This window comes from Gallus gallus, chromosome 1 (genome assembly GCF_016699485.2).
Source record: "Gallus gallus isolate bGalGal1 chromosome 1, bGalGal1.mat.broiler.GRCg7b, whole genome shotgun sequence".
In the NCBI taxonomy this organism is placed as follows: Eukaryota; Metazoa; Chordata; class Aves; order Galliformes; family Phasianidae; genus Gallus; species Gallus gallus.
Genome location: NC_052532.1, coordinates 193,197,514 through 193,222,258, shown reverse-complemented (window position 1 = coordinate 193,222,258; position 24,745 = coordinate 193,197,514). Strand labels below are relative to the sequence as shown.

The 24,745-nt window shown below is 40.5% G+C and overlaps 1 protein-coding gene across 1 annotated transcript in view; it reads left to right on the top strand.

Moving 5' to 3' along the window:
• ACER3 (alkaline ceramidase 3) overlaps positions 1–24,543 on the top strand; it is a 58,945-nt gene extending 34,402 nt beyond the window's left edge. Inside the window, exons 7-11 of the mRNA XM_417279.8 lie at positions 8,372–8,430; positions 11,639–11,740; positions 15,721–15,825; positions 18,127–18,172; positions 18,389–24,543. Of these exons, the coding sequence (XP_417279.1) occupies positions 8,372–8,430; positions 11,639–11,740; positions 15,721–15,825; positions 18,127–18,172; positions 18,389–18,442 (366 nt within the window). The 3' untranslated portion in view covers positions 18,443–24,543. The remainder of the gene's footprint in view (positions 1–8,371; positions 8,431–11,638; positions 11,741–15,720; positions 15,826–18,126; positions 18,173–18,388) is intronic.
• The last annotated feature ends 202 nt before the right edge of the window (positions 24,544–24,745 follow it).

Genomic DNA, 24,745 nt, shown 5'->3' with positions numbered 1-24,745 from the left:
ACTTGTATATATTCAAAATGTATCTAAATGGAGAATATTTACAGGGTTATGTGGTGACCTTACTGCTATTGATTCTGTATGACAGGCTGAGAGAGCTGGGGCTCTGCAGCCTAGAGAAGAGAAGGCTTCAAGGAGACCTTATAGCAGTCTTACAGTACCTGAAGGGTCCTACAGGAAAGCTGGGGAGGAACTTTTTATAAGGCCAAGTAGCAACAGGATGAGGGAAAATGGTTTTAAACTGGAAGACGGTAGATGTAGAATAGATATTAGGAAGAAATTCTTTACTGTGAGGGTGGTGAGACACTGGCACTGGTTGCCCAGTGAGGTTGTGAATGCCCCTCCCTGGAAGCATTCAAGGCCAGGCTGGACAGGACTGTGAGCAACCTTATCCTAGAGGGAGGTGTCGCTGCCTGTAGCAGGGGGTTGGAACTAGGTGATCTTAAAGGCCCCTTCCAACCCAAACCATTCTATGATTCTATGGTTGTACAGACTTAATAATACATTTGGTATTATTACATACAGGCTCTTTTGCAGCTACACTGTCTGAAATTATTAATGTGCATCTGCTGGTGTCAGGGTGGGACATGCCTCACTTGACCATTCACAGGACTTTAGAAGTCATGCTTGCTTGTCTATGCCATGTGTAGCTTTCCTTCTTTTATGGCTTTTTTTTTTATTAAGGATAACAGCAGAGAAATTGCCGAGCAAAATCACAGAGCTCTTTGGAGGACAGAGCTTTAAAGCCTTAATTTCTGAAATTGGTAGTGCCAAAATGTGCGTGCTTCATGAGCAGTCATAAAAATGATACATACTTCCTGTTGCTGGATTAGTAAAGTGCTGGTGAATAAAATAAATTCTCAATTGCTCCAAATGATCTCTCTTAGAAACAGGAATTGTTAACTCTACCTGTGGATAAAAAGAGAGACTTGCAGGTGTTTTTTTTTACCCTGTTTATTAAATTCCATTTTACCATCCTGCTTTTATTTTTGTCAGGAGGATGAAGGGTGAAAATTGCAATTTCTGATACTTTTACTGAGCTGGTTGTAACTAACTTTGAATGATTTTAAATATATATTTTTTTTACAATAGTGGAATTTACTACTGATGTTGGCCTGTTTTATACCTCTAATTACCTACTCAACCTACACTTACTGCAGTAAGTAAATCACAGTTTCACTGTAGCTCAGTTTGGGGTGTTCATGTAGGTATAGTTCCATATGACAGATACTAAGATAAATATTACGACTTGTCTGGGAAGAGAAATAGGGAAACTTTAACTTGCTGCCCCAAAGCACTAATTTTTTGCATCTGGTTTCTGTTTGGTTCTGTGTATGAATTCCCTGTAACAATTTATACATGGAGAATCAATGTAGAAAAGATTTAGGCCAGTAAAAGTGCTAAACTTTTTCTAACTCTTTCCAAATTGATTTTAATGCAGAACATACAGTTATGGCCAAATACCGAAGTCTTAAGTACTGCAGACATTTTTTTTCATAATCTATGCCAAATATGTCGTAAATCTGGAGAAAGCATTGCGCTGACTCACAGCTAGGCAAGGTTAGGTTATTTTCTTAATTCTTGTCCTCTGTATAATTACAGTACGTATTTTCCAGCTGAATGGGTTGTATAATCTTGAAGGTTATGTATTAAATCTGTTTATACCATCATAGTGTAGCCCATAGTCTCAGTCCCAAGCTGTATGAGAAAGCAGCATTAGGACATAAAACAGCATTTGATTTCTCTAGGTATTTGTGATTATCATCATTTGCCAACCTTGCAGAAAGGAGAATAATCCCCTGGACACCTTGGTATTGTTCATTGTCACAGTGTGTTTTTTCCTCTAAAAGGAGAGCAGCAAGACTCTTTGAAAGGGTAGATAACAGCAGGACAAGGGGAAATGGTTTGAAGTTGAAGGACGGAAGATTCAGGTTGGATGTCAGGGGAAGTTCTTTACTATGAGAGTGGTGAGGTGCTGGAACAGCTGCCCAGAGAGGCTGTGGATGCCCCATCCATCCCTGGAGGTGTTCAAGGCCAGGTGGGATGGGGCCCTGTGCAGGCTGGTCTGGTATTAAATGTGGAGGTTGGTGGCCCTGCCTGCAGCAGGAGCCAGGGGGGTTGGAGCTTGATGATCCTTGAGGTCCCTTCCAACCCAAGCCATTCTATGATTCTATGAAGAATGGGAAAGGATTCCATTCTATTCAGTAGACAGGAACCATGCTTCAGTTCTCAGTGAATTGCTTTCCACTTTCCTTCCCAACTTGGGCTCATGAATTGCATATTGCCAGCAGGGCATGACAGGAATTCAGTTTGTTACTCATGGTACCGTGGCATTAGAGACCAACTTCTCACTCTCCATTCAGACATTTACAGGTATGCAGGGGTCTCCGTGCTTCAGCCATGGGATGTGCATTTTAGTTAGCGGGGCACTACATATCATTAGAAGGGGAAAACACTTAAAACTGATTTGTTGGCTTTTTTTTCTTTTCTTTTTTTTCTGTTTCATCAATTAATCAAACAAAAGATAGCACTACTCTTTACAGGCTTGTATTGTTTTGCTTATATCAAAATTTCTATGGCTAAAGCACTATTGTACCTAATTTCCATGCTAAACAGGCATAGGTCCCAGTTCTATAGGTGTTCTGTAGCCAGCATCATTGACCACTCCTCTTTCCCATCCAGCACACCAGTTTACTGTCTGATGGGTAACTGAACAAGTTAAAACTGTTCAGAATTAGTTTTAAATCACATTAGTTGCTTATCCCTGTTTAGCGCATATGTATTTGTGCTTATGGAAAGAAAGGGGTGGGGGAAGATTGGCTACAGGTGAGGAGTCATCCTCTGACAGACAAGTCAGCCCTCTAAGTAGAAGAAATGCCCTCAAGAGTTAAATTTTTAGTCTTCTATCTCATGGGTGGCCTTCGAATATGATATGGCCTAGAAAACTCATCTGCAAAGCATTTTCCATCCAGATTTATTTACTTGCTCCATACTGTATGCAGGCTGTACAACTGAAGGGCTCAAAATCTTCATTCAGCGAGTGGACTGAGCTACATGAATAGTGAAATAAATCTAAAATCCTTTATGATTTGCATAGACATCTGCTGCAGGAGTTTGAAGCAAATTTCTAACAGAGATACTTAGAAGGTAAACAGAAAATTAGATGAAGCCTAACCTGACAGCTTTTTTTGACAGCTGCTTTTTCTGCATTAGAAAAGTCAGTTAAAAATCTTTTGTATAGACATTACAAAAGTGTTGATACATTCTCCCATGAGTAACAGAGCAAGCTGGGGGGGAGATCAGTATGAGAATTGCAAATATGGTAAGGGAGTGAGTAGTGCAAAGTGACTAAGGGAGGTGATGAAAAGCAGACTCGGTCTGGACTTTCTCAGATTGGTTATGGGAGTGTTTCTATTTAATGACCTGTAGCAGGAAAAGAGTCACATCCTGATGATATTTATGGTGATACGAATCGCAGAGACATCTCTAAGTACAGAGGAGGATGAAGAGCGAACTGGGAGACCTGGAGGACTAACACTGCCAAAGAAGGGGTAGTATTTGAAATGATTCAGAATGGAAGAACTGATGGGCACGTACCAGCTACTCTTGTTGTAAGCTGTGCACAGATCACTGATGGAGGAGAGAGCCTGGATGTGTTTGCTGATCACAGCATAATAATATGACCTGTGAATTTTCTGCAGCAATGATAGAAGTAAACCATGTGTACTGCATTTACAAGTTAAGGTGATTTTAGATAAGAGGGGGTACGCTTGAGAGGAAAATCTTCAGTGGTGTTTTAAGCATACAAATGGAAAGAAGAAAGAAGAATGACTTAGGCTAAGAAGAAACTTGAATACTGAATTGTATATGGGAGCCTGAAACTGAATGAAGAGTATGTTGTGGTACAGCATCACCCATTCAGACTTACAGCTTCCCATTTTGGGGAATATCTGTGGGTAACACACAGTGTACTGCAGCTCTCCAGAGTCCTTCTTCCTGCTAAGGCAGCAGCCTGTTGTAGCCTTTTGCCTTAATGATATTGCACCTTTTAGTGGTTTCCTGTTTTCTACATGCCCAAATTGCCAAGCAATCTGCTAAAAATGACCTCTTCGGGGCATATCTTCACCACAGAGCTTTTCATACTCAGGCATTGTCCTGCTGAAGAACAAGTATGAAACAATTTGAGTGAAATTTTACTCTAAGTTACACAGCCTCACTTCGAGAAAACAAGTACAGCTTTCACTCTGGCCAGAACCTCTACCTGCACAGTAGCTTAGGGAGTGTGGAAAGATGTTCAGAGTCTGCAAAGGACAAGCTGTACAAGTCATTGAAGGAGGAACCAAGAAAAACTTGGTTTACTGCTGCAGACCGTGGCCCAGGAGCTCTGGAAGGCTGCTCAGCACCATGCAGCAGTGGTAACTTGCATGTCACATTGATGTAATTGAGACCAAACCAGGTGAATCTGGGTTGGCTCAGAAATGAGCTGTTGGTGCCACATGTAGTGCTGAACAGCAATAAGACTATCCTCAGATACTCAGTGTTACTGTGGGAATTGCCCTTCCTTTTAATCTCTGCTCAGATTTCTTTCCTAGAAATGCCTGAATATGTACAAGTCTGATGCCTTTGCTGTAAATCTCAAATACAGTTTCTAGCTTCAAGTACTATTTCTTGATAGATGGTTAGGATATTAATAGGTAAGTCGTGCCACAATCCCCAAATCTCCAAGTGTGATTCCCAAAGCGTGCATGAATATTTGAGGCTGATGAATTTGTTAACACGGAATGGACTGGAAGCCAGGAGCAGAAGAAATAGAAGTGGAAATAACAGGTTTTCTGTACTAGAACAGTAGATGAAGAACCAGTTTTGTTCATTTCCCCCTGCGTGGAGGGCAAAGCTTGTTTCTTACATACACAAGAACAAATCTGTTTGATGTACTAAACTCTACATCATCTCAAAGATTATGCTGAATAGTGAGTGCTGGAATGCTTGGGTCCTATCTGTAAATGGGAAGCATGCTGTTCATATATGTCCTTCTCACCAGGTAATACTCAGTATGAAGAAGACTTTGACTTTTTCCCCATTGGAAAGATACAGGTTTGGAAGCTGAAATAATCATATCGTGGAATCATGGAATCAGAATGGCCTGGGTTGAAAAGGAACACAATGATCATCGAGTTTCAACCCCCCTGCTATGTGCAGGGTCGCCAACCACCAGACCAGACTGCCCAGAGCCACATCCAGCCTGGCCTCGAATGCCTCCAGGGATGGGGCATCCACAACCTCCTTGGGCAGCCTGTTCCATTAGAGGGGAAACTGTTATGGATAACAGAAGAAAAGCTTCTGCTGTTTTCTCTTGTTTAAATTGTAGTGCAAGTATTCTTTTGCTTACAATTTAAAGGCACTGTAAGGCAGAATTGCACAAAGCTTTCTTGGGTTTTCACGTGTCACTGAAGTGATACATTAAAGAACAACAACAAAGAGAACTGAAGCAATTGAGAAATTTGAATAGACTTGAATTATGGTAGATATTTTATTTTGTACTTTATCCCTTGGGTGGGCAGATAATACCTGACACGCTTTTTTTGGCATATTTAAAACAGTAAATCCATGGGTGGTAAAGAAATAAAAGTAAACACTGCTCCCAAAAGTATAAACTAGTTTATGCTGCACTGTTTATAGACATTTAGTAAGCAAAAGCTGTCATAAGACATGCATATCGTAGCAACGCCTCCTGGATGTTTGCCTGTGTGAAGAGAAGGATTGGAGCACACAGAGCAGAACGCTTTGTTGTTCCAGCCTTTCATGGGCTTTTAAGCGTGAGTGTTGTGTTTTACTGCTAACAGCCTATTTGTGTGGGGGAGTGGAAAAGGCAAGAAATTGAAGTGTCAGCTGTGGACAAATCTTTCTTTAGGCATTGCAAGGGTCTTTTTTTCCTTCCTTCATCAAACCCATCCCCTTCCACAAGCCATTAAGCAACTCACTGGGAGATATGGGAGATACTGAAGCCAGTGGCTCTACAGCTTTTCAGAGCTTTTGCTTTTTCCTGCTTTTAGCAGTTGCAGAAATAGCATTTGTAGCCAGTGTTTTACCTGGGCTTTTGGCTGGCTCTAAGCTGTGTTTCTGTGGACTTAATCTAACACTATTTATTTGGTTCCTTGTGTAAGGAAACTGAGAGAAGTTACATAGCAAAAGCTTGAAGGTCATTCAGTTGGACTAGATGATCTTAATGGTCTTTTCCAACCTTAATGATTATGATTCTCTTGAGCAAATTGGTAAAAGTCTCTCGCTTCACGGGTTTGTTTTTCTGTAACCATGCTGCAGAACTGTGTTTTGACAATGCAAATTGTAGATGAGAACCACAAGGAAATGAGGTCAGGCCAAGGAGTCTTCCCAAGAGCTTCTTCTTTCTCTCTTAGAATAAATTACTGGATTTGGTTAGGAAAGCAAAAGCTCTTTGAAATGAGTAAAATGCTGTTCAAGAGCAGTGTGCTCTTGCAGCTCGGAAAGCAAATGGTACCCTGAGCTCCATCGGAAGAGGGGTGGCCAGCAGGGACAGGGAGAGGATTGTCCCTTCCTACTCTGCCCTCGTGAGGCCCCATCTTCAGTACTGCATGCAGGTATGGAGCTCCCAATACAAGAAAGACAGGGAACTGTTGGAGAGGGTCCAGAGGATGGCCAAAAAGATGATCAGTGGGCTGAAGCACCTCCCCCTGTGAAGACAGGCTGAGGAAGCTGGGCTTGTTCAGCCTGGAGAAGAGAAGGCTGCGGGGTGACCTCATTGCAGCCTTTCAGTACGTAAAGGGAGCCTACAAACAGGAGGGGAGTCAACTCTTTGAAAGGGTAGATAACAGCAGGACAAGGGAAAATGGTTTGAAGTTGAAGGAGGGAAGATTCAGGTTGAGTGTCAGAGGAAGTTCTTTACTGTGAGAGTGGTGAGGTGCTGGAACGGCTGCCCAGAGAGGCTGTGGATGCCCCATCCATCCTAGGAGGTGTTCAAGGCCAGATGGGATGGGGCCCCTCAATACCAGGGCCATACCTAGAAGATTTTTCTGGTTTATGTGCTGCAGTCCAGCAAGGGAACAGGAATTAGTTTACAGTTTTGTGTAAAGAACAAGCCAGAATGAATTAGCTTTTCCAAATGGTTTTGCTTTGTTTACAGAGCAGTATGCACATAGCAATAGTGTAGTTACTGAATTTATCTCATGCTGAATGCAAACAGAGAGCTGCTGAGCTGAATGGCTTTACATAGTCAATATTGGAGCTTCTATCTGTTGTCAAACACAAAGAATCCATTGTCTGTTGTGTTCTAAATGTATGCACTGGTAATACAGTGTGTGCTACTAACCTCATCTTTAAAGCTAAAATGAGTTTGGAAGGTGGCCTTTATGGACTTCTGAACGGTAGGTTTTATTAAATGCTGTTACAGCAATCTGTTTTGTGTCAGGTGAATGGTTGCATGCATATGCTTGTGGGATATTAATAGCTGAATGCTCCACTTATGGCAGAGCCTTCAAGACAATGTAGTCTAAAAGAAGGAAAGAAATGAGGTTGACAGAATATGGTGAAGACACTAGTATGTAAATTAACTGTTCTGTGAGGTTCAGTGGGTTTTAAAAACCCACTAGGATGAGTTTGTATCACAGTAAAGTGATGCCACTGGTGTCTGAAAATCCTCCGTGCTGCATTGGCTTCTGCATCACTGTTCAGGCATGGCAGACTCCATTGCTTCACTTTGTTAGTCTGTATGTCTTGAAGGTGGTATTGTGTGAATCCTAAGGCTGTGGAGAAAGAAATGGAGTCTGATTTGAAGATCACGAGGCAGGAAAGAAATGATTACTTTGACCTTTTATTTGTCAGACCATTCCATTCAACTTCATTGATCTTACAGTGAGACAGATGTTGCTCATGGGACTTCTCAGAGCATGCAGCCTTTTCTCTGTATTTGTAGACTGAATCCTAGCAATTTGGGAATAGATGATTTCAAATGCTCCCTGGGAAGTTTCTTCCATGCTGGTGCTCAGTGTGGGCGTAGTGCATAGTCTCTTGAAGTGTTTGCCTTCAGAAAAAAATATTAATCAAACATAAGTGAAGGAAGTATAACTTTCAAATGTGTTTTCAACTGATGCTTATGCAACCAGGGGTTAAAATTTACAGCTAGAGAACAAGTAATGGGACTGAGTTACTGTTTGGATGCCAAGGTGTTTACTGAGTGCCATCTAGTGTTTGATGGAAGACCCAAAGAAAAATTTAGCAGGGATTCTATTTTCTTCAGGCGAAGAAATAACACTCAAGATGCAAACAGTTTTATTCATTTAGTATGTTATAAAGTCTTTTGAATACCTCTGCTGACCTTCACTTCTGCTTTTATTTACAGATCATGTATGGAACACTAGTTTCTGTTATAGTTCTACGATCTGTTTATATAGTATTATGGTAAGTGTTATTACATACTGCTAGTAGCTCAACATTATAAGGTACATCGTAGCATGTGTATCTTTTCTGGTGGTCCTAACATGGGAAATGAGAGGTGGCAAAATTTCTTTAACTAGGTACACAGTGCTAGTTCACGTGCTCTGGTTGAAAGAGAGCACCCCACTTCCTTGCATTTTCTTGAAGCCAGCAAGTTATCATCAAACAAAGCTGATACCTCTACACTTGGAGTCAGTATTTATCAGTCAGAATGTTCCTTTCCACGTCCGTACTCAAGTATCTAAAATTCAAAAGTGAAAGATAGTAAACCAAAAATGTAAACAGCAGTTTTCACTACAATTTTGAATTGGTAAATTTATATGTGTGTGTATATAATGGAAATTGTAATAAAAAATACTTTCATAGCAAACAGGAGGCTGTTATATGAGGAGAAACACTGAGAAGCGTCACAGCATAGAGTTGGTGGATAAACCTGAAGAAAAAAGAATTGAATTGATACCGGAATAAGTATATTCGTTTAGCTCACAGGACAGAGCTTCCTGTCTCTCCACTGTGGAGAGTTGGCTTTCTCATGAGTTTGGGAATTGCCTCTGAAAATTACCAATTTTTCCCTATATTATTATGTCTTCAAGTAAAAGGTTAAACTTTGTTTTTAGCTCTGTATGTAACTGTTGAGGAACATAAGGGAAAATATAACAAAAGATGTGAATTTGAAGTGGATATGCTGAATCGCCTTTCAATTGCAATTTCAGTTAATTTGGTTTGACTTTCCCCAAGAAATTTCCACAAACCAAGCATGAATGTTCACAGATTTCTGTTAAGCAAAAAACACTTAAAATGGATTGCATGTTGCTTGCAGCTATAAAAACAACAACAGTTTAAAGACAGTTTTCAAACCCGTGAACATGGAAATTTTAATCATAGCATAGAGATCTTAAGTGATATTGCCTCTATTGATATCCAAGGGGAATCAAGTTCGAGTCGATCTAATTTTGTTCTTGTACAAGGATTCAGCCCAGCTCTAATCATTTAGATTAAATCTCTCTCTGTGTAGATAAGCACTTGGGTCTGCTGCCTTTCCAGTTCTGCAAATTCCACTCTTGTCCATGCTCATTATTTCTGAAACATTGCCATTATGCCTCTACCAATAATACCACCATCCTTCTAGGATTTCATCCAATGTTTTCCACCAGCAAAGTTAATCTCTGAAGTTTTACCTACTCTTTCCCTTCAGTTTTTAGAAGTTTTTGGAATGTATTTTCTTAATTAACTAGATCACTTCATTGCAGCACTACAAAGGCTGACTTCCCTTTTCAGTTACATTGATGCAAACTGTGGTTAGAAAGTTGAGATGGGGAAAGAAGCTTTGCTATCCTGACAGCACCCTTTCTCTTCTCGAAAAGCCAGCCCTGAGTATACTTCTGGATTTACTTCCTCTCTGTGTTGCTAAAATGCATTTCTGTCTTTCTGTTCACAATTCTCGTAGTTGCCCAAGCCTGTTGTAGCTTACATTTTGACTGCTGTTTCTGCTTTTCTATTTTATTTCTTTAATATGTATTAACCTCATATGACTCATGTTTCTTAGTGCAGGGCTGGAAGTTGCTCTGAGCTCAGTGTACAGACCTTAAAGAGCAGTACACAAATCCTTTCAGGCTGCTGCCTTTTATCCCCACTATTGGTTATCATTCCTGCCTATTTCCCCCAACTTTTCATCATTTCTTGGTTCTGCTTCATTCCCAAAATTATGACTTGGCAAATGTTGTCCTGTGTTCATATAGCATGTTCCCTATTAATGAGTGATTCCAGCCTCTCATACTCCTTCACAAAACACTATTTATTCTCTGAACAATTCTAGCTATAATTATCTAATTACCAGCATCTATAACATACCATTTAGTGCTCTTTCATGTCTTGGACTTGCTCATATCTTTAGAGCAGAGTCAGGATTATTACAGTGTGGTCTCTGCCATGTACCACACGGTTCTCCGTGCATTTATTAGGTTAAACAAACCATAATTTTGCCAGTTTATATTGGCAGCATGCTTGTTGTTAACATGTACCACTTGCGTCTGGTTGGTTTGCTGAATGGAAGAAGCTGTACCTGTCTGCTTGGCCATTTCTATTGCCACTGCTCACAGCTGTGAAATGTAACTGGGTACATTGCAGTGGAGGAAAAAACAACTTAGGAATGCATTTTAAACCAAAATCTAAACTGTACATCCATGAAGTTCAAAAATAACTTGAAAAGTATTTCATGGCAGCCTCTTGGGAGTGGAATTGGGCTTTCTTTTGGGCTTATTAGTGGAAAGGAGCAAATGCTACCAGTTTCCATGTAGTTGGCAATTCCAGCCTGAATGCACGTACTGAGGTGAGCTTACAGACAGTTCACTTTCTTGCAGCTGATTCTTCAGTATGTTTCTAATATCCTAAATAAATGTTGTTTTCTCCCCAAACGGGAATTTTGCTTTTTCTGTTCCCAAGGTATATTGTATTGGAAATACAATATACAGTATCCTTTTGGGAGTGTCCTGAATTGTCACATGGCTAATAAATAACTGAATGATTACATGTGGGACTGACAAATTCTTACCTTTTGGATAACTTCAGTTTTCCCACGTACTACTTATTCATAATGCAACAAACATTTAGGTGACAATTAGTAGTGTAGAAGCAAAGTCTCTAGAAGACCAGTCCCAGAGAATGCTGATTCAGGAGAAGCGGAGTAATACATGCACTTGTTAGAGAATGTCCAGAGGAAGGCCACAGAAATGATCCAATGGACTGAGAACAAGGACAAACAAGGAGAAATGGTTTCAAACTAAAACAGGAGAGATTTCGATTGGATATAAGAAAACACTTTTTTTTGTCTATGATAAGGGTAGTGAAGCATTGGCACAGGTTGCCCAGAGAGGTGGTGGATGCCCCATCCCTTGAGGAGACATTCAAGGTCAGGCTGGACGGAGCTCTGAGCACCTGATGGAACTGTAGTTGTTCCTGTTTATTGCAGGGAGGTGGATGTCCTTTAAGCTCAAACATGTCCCTTCCAACTCAGATATTTGTGTGATTCTATGAATACTTAAATAGATGACATTTGAAGTTGATATCTTCTTAAATGAAGCACTTTACATGTATGTTATAGTGTTTATGTATGCTACAAGCTGCCTTTAAAGCATATTGAACTAAGCTCTGTTATTTCTCTTTCTCTCTTCAGGGTATACCCATGGCTTAGAGGTCTAGGCTATACATCTTTAACTGTATTTCTAATGGGATTTTTCCTCTGGAATGTGGACAACATTTTCTGTGAGAAATTGAGGTGAGCACTTTCACTTTGTCTCGCTAGCTCGTAATCCTTCAGCATAAAGCATTGTTTTCTTTGCTGTGTGTATTCAAGTCCATCTCATGGTAGGTTTGATAAGCTGCCTACAAAGCATTCACAAGGCTTTTATCCAGTTTTCTCATGACTAGATTCAGCACTGAACAGTTCTTTTAAAGGTTTTCTTACTCATGAATAGATTCCTTTTATTTTTCTTATAATAGGTATTTCTCTTTAACTTCAATTTAAATTGAGGGAAAGTAATGTCACTGAAGTAATTTTGAGGATCTGTGCCTTACTGAAGTCTGCTCTTCATACTTGATTTCACTTGAATGAGATTTTTATCCTGCTTTTTTTTTTTGTTCTGCTCTTATCATTTCCTAGGAAGATATCAAAAACAGCAGTTCTGCAAGTTAAAGAAATGTCTGCTGCAATATATCTGTCACCAATAAATAGCAGCAATTTGAGTGTCTCAAAGAGCAGTAACTCTGTGAGCCATTGCATTGTGCCTAGCTGCTATTATTAGCCTGAAGTCTTATAGTTTAGCACTGTAGAGAGGCCAGAAAGACTTCATCTCTGCTTAGTCTATTGCCAAATGGGGTAAAAAAAAAAGAAACCGGCTTCCAGATAAAGCATGTAGGAATCCACCATCTTGTTGTATGGCAGACACTGTACATGTGCATGAAAGAACACCAGACCAACACATTGGCTTCTGAGTGCATCATCCCTTGGGGCTGGACAGCTTCCTAGAAGCACTTGTCTTTCACTTCGTTGTGGTGCTTATGTTCCACCACAAGCTGGAAGAATTGGAGAGGTTGATGCCAGCAATAAGAAAATCCCATCTTGACTCTCTGTACATAACATAGAGAGGCTGACTCTCAGTGTACATAACATACACTGTTATGTTCTTGAGTCTTTGGTGTACAGAATTATCCTATTAAGTTGCTTTGTTAGGCTCAGATCATAACATGCTGTAAGGAAGTCTTATGTTTTCCATCTGTGTCTTTTGGCTCTGTAAGTCTTGCAGTATTTTGAGCCAATTAATATGTAACTCCAGCAGGATTTTCATTAGACTTGGGGAGGACAAAAAAAAAAGGGCAAAAAAAAGCCCCTCTAAAAATATTCGATACAACTTGCATAGGAAGTTTATTTGCCAACACAAACAGGTAGGTACACAGTCACTTTGCACATGCTGGCATCCAGGGTTGATTTTTGCAGCTGCATCAAATTGCTGGTGAGATTGCAGCACCCAATTCACCAAGCCTGCTGAGTTCCTGGATGTCTGTGGGGCTTTGGAACTTGTTTCTAGAGTCAATGATTGCGCCAGCTGCTGAAGCTCTTTTTTTCCATCCTCATTTTGTAAAGGGAAAAAAAATGTTAGCATATTTGCTCTTATACTTGCTTGGTTATGGTGCTGGAAAGAAAAATTACATTTGCTTACTAGCTTTAATAATCAGATGTCTTCTGACCCTTTGAATTTCTCTAAGTCTAATTATAATTGGAACGTTTTGAAGTCATTCAGGCAGGGCAGAAGGCTGGCTTGGCTAATCTGGGATCTTCTCTTAGAGCTCAGGTGTAAAAAAAAAAGAAAGTCTGTGGCCACTGGAAGTGAAGTTAGGTGATGTGGAAGGACTATAGAGATGCTGTTTGTCATTGGAGGGAGACAATTTGTATGGCCAGAGCTCAATTAGAGTTGAAGATTGCCAGTGCTATGGGGGACAACCAAAAGGACTGGTTTTAAATATGTTAACAGTGAAAGGAGCACCAGAGATAACATTGGCCTGTTACTTGATGGGGATGGTCATCTAACAAACAAGACACAGACAAAGCAGGGATGTTTAATGCCTTCATCACCTCTGTCTTCAATCCGGATAGTGGGCCCAGAAACCCCCAGAGCTCTGAGTTGGAGGACTGTGACAATGAACTCCCAGACACTCCTAAACTTGTGCAGGATTTGCTGTTCTACCTGGATGCGAATAAATGTGTGGCATCTGATGGGATTCAGACCAGGCTTCTCAAAGAACTGGTTGATGTCATCACAAGACTTCTCTCAATTATTTTTCAGCAGTCTTGAGAATCTGGGGAGTTCCCAGTCAACTGGCAGCTGGCAAATGTCCCAGTTTTGAAGAAGGTCAAGAAAGATTCTGGTAGTTACAGGCCTGTCAGACTCATTTGGGTGCTTGGCAAAATTATGGAAGAGGTTATTCTGAGAATTACTGGAAAACACCTGTAAGGCAAAAAAGCCATTGGTCTAAGCCAACATGGGCTCATGAGAGTAAAGTCCTGTTTAATGAACCTAATCTCCTTTTATAACAGGGTTACCCGCTTAGCTGACCAGGGGAAGCCAGTTGATCTAATCTTCTTGGATTTCAGCAAAGCTTTTGATACTGTTTCTCACAATATCCTTATGGGCAGAATGTCCAGCATGCAACTAGGCAAAAACATCATGTGATGTGTGAACAACTGGCTGATGGGTTAGGCTTAAAGGGTTGTAGTAAATGGATTTACATCAGACTGGCGGCTGGTCATTAGGGCTCCATTTTAGGGCCAGTTCTCTTTAATGATTTTATCAATGACCTGAATTCAGGGCTTGGAAGTATACTAAGTTTGCAGTTGACACTAAACTGGAAGGGTCTGTTGATTCCCTTGAGGGCTGAGAGCCTTTGCAATGAGATCTCAACAAATTGGAGGGCTGGGCAGTCATCCGATTCCCATGGCAGTGGGCATAGACCCAAGCTGCCAGAGCTCAGGGAATGTTTGGACATTGCTGTCAGACTTTGGGTTTAGGGTGGTCCTGTGTGGGGCCAGGGGTTGGACTGAGTGATCCTCGTGGGTCCCTTCCAATTCAGCATATTCTGTGAAAAAATATACTCCATTTCTTGTTCCTTGTAATTTTTTGTTGTTGTTGTTTTTGTTCTCTAAAGGATCTGACTTGTGAATCATCCACCCACCAGCTCTTTTGGGCTCTAATGGTTCAAAATTGTTTTGATTCAGTTTTTGCTTCTCCTTATGTCATTTAGTCTGGAGCTAATTAAAAAAAAAAAAAAGAAAAAAACAAAACATGAGATTCTGATTTTGAGCTTTGCCTTTTCCTCCTATCAAAGCGGTCAGATTTTTGAGTGCTGCTGTGTGGAGGCAGAAGTTGGACTCTATGATCCTTACTGGTCCCTTCCAACTCAGGATATTCTATGATTCTAAAAGGCTGGGGTGACTGTTTTAGTATTCCAGTAGTCATTAATGGTCTGACTGATTCAAAGCTGTGTTTAGTTTTGTGACTGAGTTGGAAACCTGATCAATAGCTCAGGGACTAGCATTTAGTGGAGAGGCCTGAACACTGTAACATAATGCAGTAAATAAGTGTAACAGAAGCTGAAGGCTTTTCTCCCTTACGCCTGCAGTCTTTGCTGTTTTCCCTTTTTGTTTTGACTGAACATGAAGTGCAGGTCAGCAAAGAAGACAGGCAGATGTTCACATGTGCTCCACCAGCAACCAAAACAGGAGTTAACTGCAGAAATCTGGCGAGCAGGAGAAACCACAGTGACTTAGTTCCTTCCCTTTTTTTCCCTCTATCTCCATCATTGAGCCTTTTCCCAAGTAGCTCACACCCCATAACTGTTGAAAATATAAAATGTGTTGGCAGACCATTTCAGAACCTCTATTTTCATTGCTTCCTCACTAAACACCATATTTCTCCCTGCTCTAAGTGTAAAAAAGAGAAAGGTAAGCTAAGTCTCACGGAGCTGAAGTGAAGCAGTGAGGTCAGATGGATCCCTCTTCTCTCAGACCTTGTCCTCAGCAGTAGTTTGCAAGGTTTGGGACCGGAGAATGATAGAACTCATTTAAGACTGTGGGATGCCATAAGTACAGTCTCTGAAATTTAAGTCCAGAGGTAACAGATCACTCAAATCTGAGATTGTTCTCTTGGGGGAGGGGGAGGAAACAACAACAAAAACAATTGCACAGTGTTTTCTTTCTTACAGAGCACTACGAGAGAAGATGCCTCCTGTTCTGGGAGCTGTGACACAGTTTCACGCATGGTGGCACATTCTCACAGGCCTGGGCTCTTATCTTCATATCCTGCTCAGGTAGGAAATGTTTTCTAAACTGGATGATCATAAAGCAGTCTTGGGATTTTTCCCAGGTTCAGATTTACTTCAACATGCTGTGTCAGCAGAAGAGCAGGAAAATGACCTCTTAGTGAACTGGAGGAAGTGGAAGTCTTTTCTTCTTAGTGACTTGTCTGTAAGCTCTGGTAATGTATGTTCTCCAAAATAATCATCAATCTTTTAGATAGCCATGATTCTACAGAAACATGCAGTTCAGAAATGAGAACTCGGTAGCAATTTACTGTTGAATACTTTTGCAGTTTTAATTTATTTCCAAGTATAAGCCATTTATATCTTTCTGCTCCTGTGTGAGAATCCTCAAGTGCTTAAATGTGTTTAATTTTACAAGTGTAACTAATTATTTGATAGGTGCTGTCACTCCTGAGGACTATCAGACATCAAGCTATAGAGCAGAAGGGTGACGGCTGAAGTGGTTGGAGCAGAGCTGTTTGCAGAAGTGTGGGATGTTAGTTTTAGAAGGAGACTTAAATGTGTAAGCACCTTAATTAGCAGGTCTGCAGCCAGCAGATTTTGTCGCTGTTGTTGCTCTGTACCACCATCTACTGGAAGTAGGGATGAAAGTCGACAGAATGCAGATTTTATGTAGTTTGTTCAATACCAAACAGGTACATCCTGTATAGATGAGAAAACATGATCACATATCAGTTTTGCTATGCCTGACATCGTGTTCTCCATTTTTTGTCAGATGCTAAAATAGCCAGTAAGAGGAAAATCCAAGGAAAATGAGTACAATTCCAGTAGCTGATCTGATAGTTGTGTGTGTTGTTTTTGTTTTTTTCTTTTTGTATATACCTGTAATATATATATAATGTATGTGTGCATATATGTGTGTGTGTATATATAAAATACAGCACAGTATGTGAAAAACAGCTGCTCCATTTTGGCTGACAAGTTGTCTGCTGTCCTAAAGAGCTTGAGATGATCTTTTGAAGAAAATTCCTTATGGAAAACATGTTGATGGAAACACTTTGAATACTATAGGCAAGGTTTTTCCAGTATGCTGCACAGAGAAAACAATTTGTTTCTGCATTCTCTGGCCATTGAGGAATGTACCCTAACCCAATGAACTACATGCTTTCCCTGCAGTAGTTTCCTTAGGGTATTCTCTGAGGCACTACCTATATACCTGAGCAGATGGCTGCATAAGGAGTGAGATCGTAGACAGGAAAAGATCTGCTAAGGGGAAAGAATGGGTCAGAACAAAAGTAAGGAATCAAGTTATGCGTTTTTACTATTATTTTTATTGATATCTGCTACATTCTGTGATACAGTGAAGTAATCTCACCCTTCCAAAATGACAGGCTCTATCTAGTTCCTATTCATGGAGTCATAGAATGGTTTGGGTTGGAAGGGACCCTAAAGATCATCTAGTTCCTCCCCCCCAGCTATAGGCAGGGACACCTCCCTCTAGACCAGGCTGCTCACAGCACATCCAGCCTGGCCTTGAACGCCTCCAGTGTGGGAGCATCCACAACCTTTCTGAACAACCTGCTCCAGCTTCTCACCACCCTCACAGTAAAGGATTTTGTCCTGATATCTAGTCTAAATCTACTCTCTTCCAATTTAAAGCCATTTTGCCTTGTCCCATCACTTACAAAAACCTCCTCCCCAGCTTTCCTGTTGGCCCCCTTCGGGTACTGGAAAACTGCTATAAGGTCTCCTCGGAGCCTTCTCTTCTCCAGGCTGAAGAGCCCCAGCTCTCTCAGTCTGTCACCATAGGGGAGGTTCTCCAGCCTTTTGATCATCTTCATTGCTGTCCTCTGGACGCACTCCAACAGCTCCATGTCCTTCTTGTGTTGGGGGCTCCAGAAGTGGACACAGTACTCCAGATGGGGGCTCACGAGAGCAGAGCAGAAGAGCAGAATCACCTCCCTCGACCTGCTGGTCACACATCTCCTGATGCCACCCAGGGTGCTGTTGGCCTTCTGGACTGCAAGCGCACATTGCTAGCTCATGTTGAGTCCTTCATCAACCAACACCCCCAACTCTTTCTCAGGTGTTTCCTGAGATCTTTTCCTGAGCAGAGAGGACTCTCTTCCTGCTCACGTAGTTGATTGTGTAGGTCTGTTTGCTAATTGCAGTGGGATTTACTGTGGGCTGTTTCCTATTTTGTGTAAATGTAGTCGTAATGTTTAGTTCTGCAATTACAGTATCAATTATTTTCCAGTTGAAAAACAAAACAAGCATTAGTACTTGATTATTATTTTATGTGCTGTCTTATATATCAAATTTCAAGTGTTCTTTCCTTCTCTTCCTCAGTTTATACACAAGGACACTTTTCCTGAAACACAGGCCAAAGGTGAAGGTAAGCAACCAATTTTTTGTGTCCACTGGAGCATTTGTATATCTTGAGCCTGAATGTGCATTGGGGCTTGCTTGTTGTGTCTGTTGTTATGGTACTGCCTTTGCTTTCTACTTGCATTCCAATAAGTGCAATTGAGATGTTGTCAACAGTGTTTGCTTTCTGTTCCAAGAGATATTCCAAGAAATCTTTCTCCTCTTCATATTTTTCTTTTAACAGTTTATTCTTGGAATATGGCCTGTTCTTCTTGTGGAGCCACCCAAGAAGCTTTGACTGAGAGCTAGGCCATCACATGCATCCACTTAGCCTGGCTGAATAAAGTGATTCAACACTTATTACGGCTGGATTGTCAAAATCGTGGATCAGTTCAAGTCCCATTGCTACGAAAGGACTTCTCTGTGTTACTAGGCCTGCCCACCAGAAACAGAGCGAAGAGTTGGCACACTAGGAGAATAATGCTTAGTACAGCTTTATTCTAAGTTGTTAAAACAAAGATTAAGACACAATATTTTTATGTATATGTTGTATAGCTGATGATACTGAGCTAATATTTCGTGCTGGTCACAGAAAACTAACCATTTTTGAAGTGGGTTGCTTAAGTTTTTCATTCAGTTGTTATTCTTTCTGTGGTGTAAACTAATATTAGTAACTGAATGATAAAAACAGGTCACTGATGGCCAAGCTAAGCATCTGTGTGGACTATAGTGAACTGAATGCTTAACCTGAACTGCTTTAATCTTGCACTTTCGTACAATTAATGAAGTATGTATGATTGATTTAGGGCTTTATTCTATCCTTGCTTCTCCACAGCCTCCTTTGCAACTGATATTTGAAGCAAAAAGGTTGGGATACATGTGCCATTTGGTTAATTTTGTACCAAGTTTCCACTTTTGTTTTAGCCCAACTGAGGTACATCATGGAAGATGTTCCAGGGTGTGACCGAGAGAAGACATTTGTGATATATAGGAGTTGTTTGTGTGTGGAAACGTAATTCCTAATTTGTTTGGCTAGTCATCCATCAGGTGACTGTATAACCACAAGAAACACTTTTAAAATCTTTTATTATTTACATGCCTTCTTTTTCTCTCCATACTTTCCAATTCCCGTTATGCCAGTCTTAGCACAGATTGACAAACACTGTGCATGTGTGATTGTTCAGCTTTGAATTCATGCCTTTCTATTATTTTTTGAGTCTTAAATACTGCTGTGACTTTCAGAAGCATCTTTTTATTCAGAAATATTGAAGAAAGAGTAAAGAACAAGATTTATGTTGAAGATACCCCCCAAAATATGCAGCATTTTGATTGCTTGCTGTTAATGTTTCCATCCCATGGTTTCTCTGTGGAAAGTTGAATACCTTTTTAACACCAACCTTTGGCTCTTAAATGGGGACAAACCCTCTGATTTCTGCATTTTTTTTTCTACCCAGCTGCTCAAAGTTAGTAAGTAAGCATAAACAAAAATTAAAAAAAAAAAAAATTGAACTAACACAGTTTTTCAAAATATACCTCATATTGGAGGCTCTTGTTTTGTCTGTCCAGAGCTTGGGGTGGCTAATGCAGTTTGTCTCTGGGCCTTCAAGCTGCCATGCTATGCAATTGTTGATGCTTTGAGAAATTTATCCTTCTTGCCACAAGGGAAAAAGGGAAGTGCTCAAACTGATTGCAAGTCCTGCTGTGTATTGATTTAAAACATGCCCACAGCAGTGAGGCACAGTAATGTAACTATAAAGCTGTCTCCCTGGTTGAAAAAGTCAGACTTATGTATATCCTCTGTGTCTATTCGTGACACCCCTACTGATGCAAATCTCCAAACAAAATCATGGCTTTTGGTTATGGTGACTAAGCCTGGACTCTTGGGGTCCAAACTCAGGACTAGAAAACAATGCTTAACCTTTAATGACTCCAGCAAGGTTTAAGCACGTGCTAAGAGCAGTGCATTTAGACCTGTAATCAGTTAACAAGACAACTGTACAACATTTTTTAAACACATCTGTTGTCAGTAGCCTCTAGTTCTATATAGATGAGGTTGACATCTGTGCTGGGAAATTTGAGGGGTACTGAAACTGAAAGAGATTGGAACCAGTAGCACAGAGGGAGAAAAGTGCTGGTTTGGACCAGCTGTCTGTGGTTACCCAGAAGTCATATTTTCTTGTAGCGAGATTTGAGAACCGTTTGAAAAGTGTAGCTTGAACATAAGTGCCTGCCTGTTCCCCTCCTGGCTCTCGCAAGCATGCTTCTGCACACTGTATCTTATTTTCTTATTGAGTATATCTGCACGCTTCCATAAGTTTGGGAAGAGTCCTGTAACTTGAGCAGTGCAGCGACTATACTTATCAGCAGTCCATAGTGATGTTTGCTAGGTGGGATATTATTTTTAAGAAAAAGAACAAAAGCTTTATTTTAGTGGCCTTATTTTTGTTTCTGGAGGATGTAGGGGCTCTGTTTTACTTGCCTGTAATTACAGGAACCACAGTATACTAAAAAAACACTTTCATCTTGATAAAGCATCTCTAGAATGGTGTATTTTAAATGAATTTGTACATTCTCCCACACACTTGCAACAGAGATATATGTTTCCATTCAGACTGTGTTGAATTAATTTGTCAAAATTAAAAAATAATAATTGGAAAAGCTCTTACCTTAATTTTAAGCTGCTGTTAGCTTTTTCATTCATATCATTTATCAGCAGTGTTTTTTATCTAAAAAACTTAGGCAGATTGTGTTCTTCCTTCATTCCAAATAACCATGAGCCACCCTTCTGGTGGCCTTTTGGGTTGTGCTAGACCCTGAAGAATGTAATTTAAATGTATATCCTTCTAAGCGGAAGTAATCTAACATTATGGGTGCTTTGGGTTGACTGCCTTACTGATCCTGTAAGTGATAATGAAAATGGGAAGCCAGTCTTAACTTTATCACTAAAATTGTAACATTTTCTGGTGCCTGGAAAAACATACATTTTTACTCCTGTGATTTGGTAGATGTCTGTTAAAACTGTTTTCTATCTATATTGCTTGTATGATATGCTATTTTTTTTTTCTGCAGTCCTTAGAGCAGCATATCCCAAACTTTTGTTGCAGTACATCTTGCAAGGTGGGTCATCTTTGATCCTGTTTTTTGAGTAGGATTCGGACAGCAGGTACTTTGAAGGGAATTACAGAAATAGCAGGTGTTTTTTTGCCCTTTAATATGAATCCTACAGTATGTGTTAGACAGACTTAAAAATAACGAAGAACCCTTTTATTCTTTAACATCTGTGAAGAACCAGGAAATCTGTCACCTTGAGCCCATCAGCTTGGCACAGATCAGCAGCGAGCAGTTCTGCAGACTGTGAGATGAAGAATTCTTCCTTGGAAAGTAGTAGAAAAATGTCAAAATGACTCTCAGTACAGAACAACACCATACCATGCCAGGAATCAAGATTTTCTGGATCCTTAAGACCTACATTGCCAACTGAAGATGAGACATGATAAACAGAAACACACCATCAAGAGGGATCTTTTCTGTGTTATAAAGGCAGTGTTTGAAGCTGACTCTCAGTATTAGTCATCTCCAGACCTCATTCTAATGTTTTTCCTTTCAGCACAAGGAAGATGTGCTACCAGCAAGTGTTTAGAAGACTACCCCAGAGTCAAGATTGGAATATGCAGTCTATCACTTGCCGATCTACCTCTGTCATGTATTACACAATGCCTGTGCCCTTAATTATGTCTGCCTGGAAGTACAGGTGTCAGAGCAGTCTGCAGACCCCGAGGTTTGCAACAGCATCGTATGTGTCTGTGGCTGTCTGTTCACTCTACATAAACGTCCACATTCGTTTGGTGTCTGTCAGACTTTCTGGTAATGCTCAGTCTGCTGATCCTCTGAACGCAGAAGCTTGATTTAGATAGAGATGTGAGTAGGAGGACTTTAATTGAGACAGGTGAAGTGAAACCTTTTTTGGCAGTGTATTAAGTGACATTTAATGTTAAGATACAGCGTACAATTAATTTGACGTGACCTTGGGAGAGATGTGGTAGGAAGTATTGTCCTGTAATTAGTTTTAATTCTCTTCTAATCTAATATTGCCACCGGGTTCATCCTTGGCCCTGCTTTGTTTGCCTGCAGGGAGCTGTATGATTTGAAGTGCAGTTGATTCTTTTGGCTGAGTATGTTTGCTTCCAGCACTTGATTTCTAACAGCTGAATGAATTTTTCTGCTAACTCATCCACCTGAAACTCATAAGAACATAAAATCCTCCCAGTATCTCTCGTGTTTCTCACAGTCACCACCACACTGTTTAGTTTTTGCATTCAAGAATTTCAGTAATACCACTTTTGAAACCAGTTTCTCCCTGTGGATATTTATTTTTTGGCATTTGATAGCAGGTGGTGAAATAAATCACTGTAATGCTTGGTAGTGGAAGAGGAGCTGTAACAAAGCAGCACTGCTGTTTTCTTCAGTAGACCTGGAGATCCAAGAACGCATTCGTTTTGGTGGGCTGTGTGCCCCCATTTTTTGTGTAGAACAGTTGCTTTGCTTTATAGAAACATGATTTCCCCATCTGCGCCTTGTAAGTAGGCAGTGAGAGGCTTTAAATGCAAACTACTGATTGACTGTGAGACTTTATTATGAAAAGAGATAAACAATGGAGTCTTTATTACCCATGAGAAGCAAAAAGCAGAAGGAGATTAAGAAATTTGACGTGGAAAGAGAATAACAAAAGATTAAGCACAGAATCCCGCAGTATTACATCTACCACCTTGTTTATAACAGCACTTTAGATCTTTGTATAGCAAGCTCGAGGGTTTTGATGTTTATACATTTAACTTTTCATGCTGACTCTGCACTCTGCCATAGAGGTGATGTAAAGAACGTGTTACATTCAGTTCATTACGAATTATCCAGCTGTTGCTCTCTGAGGATGGATTGTTTCATACACAAGTGAAAATGCTTTTCATACATCTGGAACATCCTCTGCCAGCTTTCCTTGAGAGTCCATGGTAGAACTAGAGAGAATTTACTGTACAGCTGTTAAGATTGGTTGGAGGTTGGTCTTTCACATGTCTCACCCACAACTGCCTACTGCAGCCAAGTGCCTGACCTGTTGCAAGTCTTTTCTGAGAGCTGAAGCTGTCTTTGTCCCTGAGGTCCACAGAAGGTCCTTGGTAGGTGGAGATGGGCTTTGGTTTATGTTAAAAATCCTTCTAATGCATAAGTCAGGGCACTTCTCGTGGCTACTGTGCAGAAATGCAGCTGCCTCTCAGCTGAAACACGTGCCTGGCTACCCCACGTCCATGATGCTGTTGGATCCTCTCACATTTATGAAGATGGATGAGGGATTTAGCCCCATAACTGCTGTTTTCTGTAGCACGTGCAGCTCAGTGATGGGCAGTGAGAAGCACACCAGTCAAGCAAGCACTTTATGCAGAGCCCCATTTCATTTCTGGAGCTCCCCAGCCCATTGATATGTACAATTTTGGAGGCAGGATTGATGCCTGAATCTCTCACTTAGGATCTCCATTTGTACTTGTTGAAGGTATCCAGTCTCAACAAGATGAGAATCCAGCTAATGCAAGACGCTAAACCAGTGCCTGTAAAATGTTTCGCACAAGTTGAGTATACACATCTGCCTGATGCAGAGGGCAGACTACTGAGATTTTACAAATGCAAAGATAAAGGGTCTTCCCCTTTTTTTTTTTTCCGGTCCTTCATCACCAGAACACAGGAGTAGCTTCTGCAAGGATAATCTTAGATCACTCTTCTTTCCCTGGAACAACATACACCTGTTCTTCAAATGCCAGTATTGAATGAAGATGGGTTTTCCCACATGCCTGTAGCAACCCATAAACCAAAATGTTTCCTAAATTAAATTGGTTACTCCTTAGACAGAACAGGAATGGATTTTTCTGTTAATCTCCCAAACTGATGTTGACTGTGTGATGTTGACTATTGAACTGAGCTGAATGCACTGATGATGCCTTGTTTACTGTCTTAGCAAATAACATCTGTCCACCTGTATTGGGCGTGAAGAACACCACGTGTTACGTGACCAAACTTTTTAACATTGACACTATTGGTTCTACTGTAATATTTTTTTTCTGAAATTCAGCATATTGTTGCAGATATATAAATACACTGTGACAGACGAATGGCAGTTGACTTGTAAAACAGCTGCACTGAGCAGTGTTTATTGACAATTTTGATAATACTGAACTGATTCTTTGTACCAGACCTGCTGGTAACTAACATGAGGCTTCTATGTATCAGCCTATCTTGTTTTGCGAGCACCGTAGCTTTGAGATATTTAATGTATTTTGTTTGTTATTCATGTTGCGGTCAGGCACTAATTTGTGTCTTTATCATTCAAATTATTAAATAACTTTGTTTTAAGTATCACTTTTCCCAGGTGTTTCTTGGCTTTTGTATGCACTGGTTTGGCCGGTTCATCTTGCTGCTGTTTAGTACCCAGATGGCTGTGTGTATCAACCTCATGCTTCTGATTCTTTCAGTGCAAGAAGAAGATAATGATCTGCATGGTTGTGTGTTACAGTATGGGACCTGCTGAGAAAAGAGGGCTCTCAGTTCTCTGTAGTTT